The following is a 5,105-nucleotide window of genomic DNA, read 5'->3' on the forward strand; positions in this document are numbered from 1 at the left end:
GGCCACCAGTCTATATCTAAACTGTATTTAATTTATTTTCCATTTTTACCACCTGCATGGCCTCAGAATGTTCACAAACTCTCACGCCAAGGTGTGTGTGTGTGTGTGTGTGTGTGTGTGTGTGTGTGTGTGTGTGTGTGTGTGTGTGTGTGTGTGTGTGTGTGTGTGTGTGTGTGTGTGTGTGTGTGTCAGAGTTTGGTGTAAAGGGATTCACTAGCACCACCTATTGGTTATGTTTTCAAGGTGCAATTCAATCACTGAGAATTCACATTCGTTTTCTCTGGACAGCAAATGAATAGATGTATTCTTCTAACATTGTACACTGGGTCATGCCTGGAAAAAGGTCAAAGGTCATAGCTGATCAATAGATTTAGCAGCATATTGAATATTGTTGATTCACTGGTTTAATATTAAAACTCATTTATCTCTCTCTTTAGCTGCCTAACATGTTCGGGAACGTACGATCTACCATCCTCTCCCTGATGATCGGATCCTACGCTTCCTCTGCGGTCACCTTCCCTGGAGTCAAGGTCCAGAACCACACACTCACACACACATCCTTGCCTTTGGGGTATTGTGGGGGTACCAGATCAGAACATTCATTTTGGGGACCCCATCTCTGAGGGTTACATAGCGTTGTAAGAGAATCAGGCAAAAACAGAGATATAACGCCAAATTAGTCACACATGCACACACACACAGACACACACAGACACACACACACACACACACACACACACACACACACATACACACATTTAATTTTACACTGTACTTTGAGATCATCTTATTCTGTTTTACTTATATATAGAGTTAACCTCTCTGCATTACCTGCAACATTCTCTTGCACTATTTTATTTCTACTCTGTTTCTTCTTGAAATATTTGTGTTGTTTTTTATTTTTGTTGTATTGTTTTATGTCATATATATTTATGTTGCATTGTTGGAGGACTTATTGGAGCATGTGCATTGTATAACTACACTCTAGCTGTGGATATGACAAAAAAGCCTTTGAACCTTGAATACACACAAAGAAAGAAAGAAAGAACGATGGGGAAGAATGGTTATAAAGGAGGATGATAAAAAAGTACAAAGGTAGACAGGAAGAGAAGGAAGGAAATACAACTCAGCTGTGATCTCAAGAGCTGTTATCAAAGTGATATGTGACACACATACAAAGAAGCAATAAGACTTTTTTAAAACACGTTTTCTTCTCCCCCTCTCTTCCACTCATCCTTTTCCTCTATCCTCTTCTCTGTTGTCACCCCCCCCCCCGCAGGTTATCTATGACCTGGGCGTGTCGTTCCGCATCATCATGTGGGTGTGGTCGGCCATGGCCTGCGGAGTCTTCCTCAACTGCTTCCTGAACTGGCCTGCTGAGTCCTTCCCTGCACCTGAAGACGTCAGATACACGTCAGTGCTCATGAAGACACACTAACTATTTTTTTGGCTCTTATATTGGATGGCAGTCTTTGACCAGTCTTTAAACTCTGCCAGAGCCCATACTGTTTTCCCTTTAGTGTTTACTTCCTGTCTGCCTTCTTCTGCTGTTCCCTTTAGTGTTTGCTTCCTGTCTGTCTTCTTCTGCTGTTCCCTTTAGTGTTTGCTTCCTGTCTGTCTTCTTCTGCTGTTCCCTTTAGTGTTTACTTCCTGTATGTCTTCTTCTGCTGTTCCCTTTAGTGTTTGCTTCCTGTCTGTCTTCTTGTGCTGTTCCCTTTAGTGTTTACTTCCTGTATGTCTTCTGCTGATTTCTCTGTCCTCCATCTTTCTGTATGCTAACCTATTTCCTTCTCTTGCTCTTTAAAAAATAATATTATTCTCTTTTTAAATTGTCTTTACTATATAGACAATACTTGGACTCTTAGCAAACAACAATATAAAAAAAACCCTGCTGAGGTTTTAAAATAAACGGGCTTTCTTCTGCAGATTATTATGACTGGACATGTACTTAACTTAGCAACAGTGTGCTTTTGGAATGCAGATTGTCCAAACAGACCAATCGGAATACAGTATTTAACTATGTTGTGTAAAATGTGTAGATTTCAGTGGATCATTATTAGCTGAGGGCTGTAGTTATTTGATGTCTTCCTCTTTGTCTGCAGTAAAAAGGTGAAGCTGAGTGGAGTTGTGACTGAGGACAAGGTAACTGGGGACAGGTACGTGACCCACGTGGCGCTCATGGAAGACATGATGGGACCCAAGCAGCCAGAACCCGAGCATGCAGACTCACAAAGCCCACCCCAAGGTAATAACATAATTCATTCTTGTTGTACTTGTAGTCTTGTTTTTGAGCTTTAAACCTTTAATACTGTGCCTACAGTATGTGTGCTAAGCTCATTCTAGCTCCATTACAAATGATTAACGATTCAATCTTCAACATAATACACAGATTTGTTTTAATTGTCAAGCTTTTCCTTAAATTAGAAGTTATGTCGCCTAGGTAAGATTAGATAAACTAAGGATCCCCACTCTTTCTTCAGGCGGGCTGCCACTCTGTCACTCTGTGTGCTCGCCCATCTTATTGTGGAGTGTCATCACCATGGCAATGACCCAGCTGAGGCTGATCTTCTTCATGGGTGCCTTGAACAAGATGCTGGAGTTCCTGGTCACCCACGGCCAGCCAAACCCTTCAGAAGAGCTGCTGCAGGAGGTGGAGGAACAAGTTGGTTTCTACTCCTCTATCTTCGGAATGATGCAGCTGTTGTGTCTTGCCACCTGTCCTTTGATTGGCTACATTATGGACTGAAGGTNCTGCCACTCTGTCACTCTGTGTGCTCGCCCATCTTATTGTGGAGTGTCATCACCATGGCAATGACCCAGCTGAGGCTGATCTTCTTTATGGGTGCCATGAACAAGATGCTGGAGTTCCTGGTCACCCACGGCCAGCCAAACCGTAACAATTCTACCCTACACCAACACTCGTTCATATAGTAGACGTACAAAACAGATCCTCAGAGAGGTCTTATTGACCAAAACTGGGTCATGACGTTGTGTTAACGCGTCTGACGCTGTTGTCTGTTTCAGCTTCAAAAGAGCTGCTGCAGGAGGTGGAGGAACAAGGTAATGTCACAGTGGACATCACCACTGCAAACCATGTCTCTGAAAATGCTTTTAGATCATTCAGATATTTAATATATATATATATATATATATATAATAACACTGTGTGGATAATCCTATTTTAATCGGCATACAGCACCGCACACAGTGACATGTAGTTTCTGCATTTAACACATCCTAGTATAAGAAGCAATTGGAATCAACTATACAGTGCCTGGGGAGAATTGTAAGGGTAAGGTGCCTTGCTCATGGGCACCTTAACAGGGCCTAAGAGCTGACCTGGCACCTCTCAAGTACCAGTACTGGCGACCGTCTGGTTCCCAAGCCAAGTCCTTACAGACTGAGCTATCCCATTATTTACAGTTACCGTGTTACTGGCATGTGTCACAGGATCCCTTATTTCTCTGTCTCAATTGTTTTCCTCACAGTGTGGAGAAGGCTTTGACCTTTATTATTTAAGTACTGTACATAGAGGCGTGTATCTGTGGACCTCACGCTGCTTCTGCCTGTCCTCCCTAGTTGGTTTCTACTCCTCTATCTTCGGAACGATGCAGCTGTTGTGTCTTGCCACCTGTCCTTTGATTGGCTACATTATGGACTGGAGGTTGAAGGAGTGTGAAGAGGAAAATGCAAAGAACAGGTATGAGGAGGCGATGTATACACGCAGTATGCTGATGTTTGTATAGCGTAGGTTCAGAAAGTTTATCTCACATGTACATTAAACTGAGATGTTGGCATGTGTCCCCTTTAGCGAATATGATCCCACAAAGAGAGACAGAAAGATCCAGAAACTGACAAATGCCATGAGAGCTTTCATCTTCACCAACCTCCTATTGGTCACCTTCGGAATCCTTTCCATGATTGACAACCTGCCCATCCAGGTTAAAAAACACCTGTACTGGATTACAACCTATGTTACATCTTAAACTCATACAGACTCATACAGAGCATGTTTATCAGTCGGTTCTCTTTCCTTCTCTTGTAGTTGGTGTCCTTTGTCCTGCACACCATAGTGAGAGGATTTATCCACTCCTGCTGTGGAGGTCTCTATGCAGCTGTGTAAGTAACCCCACATACAGGGGGGTCAGAGGGTCAGGATCCAGGGCTTTAGGGTTGTGATTCATTTCTCTCTCATGTTCCGCTCCAGGTATCCAGCCAACCACTTTGGAACACTGACAGGCATGCAGTCCATGGTCAGTGCTGCCTTCGCCCTGCTGCAACAGCCACTGTTCATCCTGATGCTGGGACACCTCAATGGAGATCCTTACTGGGTATAGAACACACACACACACACACTCACACACACACACACACACACACACACACACACACACACACACACACACACACACACACACACACACACACACACACACAGATTATAAAACATGTTGTTCTTAACACTGACATGGCTCTCCTCCTACAGATCAATCTGGGCCTTCTCATCATGTCCGTGGCTGGCTTCCTGTTGCCAGGCTATCTATTCTATCACCGTAGAAACCTGACCCGGGCAAAGGCAGAACGTGATAGGTTGGCTGCCAGCCAATCAGACAAGGAGAATGCTCCTCTAGCCCAATCAGATGGTAGAACTGCTAATAGCCAAGCCAATGGGCTTGCAGCTAATGGCTACACAACAAATAACGTTCAGTAGTTTATTTATTGTGAGGATGCAAATGCCACTACAATTTTTATTTGAAACATTTAAGAAGCACATTACAGGACAGTTTAAAATGGACAAGGAAGCTACATTTGTAACCCTAATGTCAGACATCTCTGTGCCTTTTCTCCAGATTTGATCACTAATCATTTCAAAATGACTAGTGAAGATGGCTCAGTAAGTAGCTCTGTGGCTTTCTGGCTAAGCCTCAGTCCTGGAGATACATGCTGTTCTCCTATGTGTGGGGGCTGCTTTCTCCACAAACAGAGTGAGAGACAGCCTATAGAGAGGAGGTCCGGAAACTGACTGAGTGGTGTGCGGTCAACAACCTACTGCTAAATTCAATAAAAACGAAAGAAATTATTATCAACGACCGAACGCATAGCGG

General features: G+C 43.4%; 1 protein-coding gene across 1 annotated transcript; it reads left to right on the forward strand.

Moving 5' to 3' along the window:
* Nucleotides 1-434: 434 nt before the first annotated feature.
* Nucleotides 435-4,809, forward strand: LOC104968140 (large neutral amino acids transporter small subunit 3-like; the record flags this gene model as incomplete). Its single annotated transcript, XM_010797714.1, is given in 9 exon segments — nucleotides 435-530; nucleotides 1,280-1,413; nucleotides 2,103-2,245; nucleotides 2,481-2,666; nucleotides 3,580-3,700; nucleotides 3,812-3,941; nucleotides 4,046-4,119; nucleotides 4,208-4,331; nucleotides 4,487-4,809. Coding segments are annotated over 9 exon segments (1,233 nt in total), but the record flags the coding sequence as incomplete, so codon positions are not given.
* Between the last annotated feature and the right edge of the window lie 296 nt (nucleotides 4,810-5,105).

This window comes from Notothenia coriiceps, unplaced genomic scaffold (assembly GCF_000735185.1).
Source record: "Notothenia coriiceps isolate Sejong01 unplaced genomic scaffold, NC01 NC01_scaffold00038304, whole genome shotgun sequence".
Classification (NCBI taxonomy): Eukaryota; Metazoa; Chordata; class Actinopteri; order Perciformes; family Nototheniidae; genus Notothenia; species Notothenia coriiceps.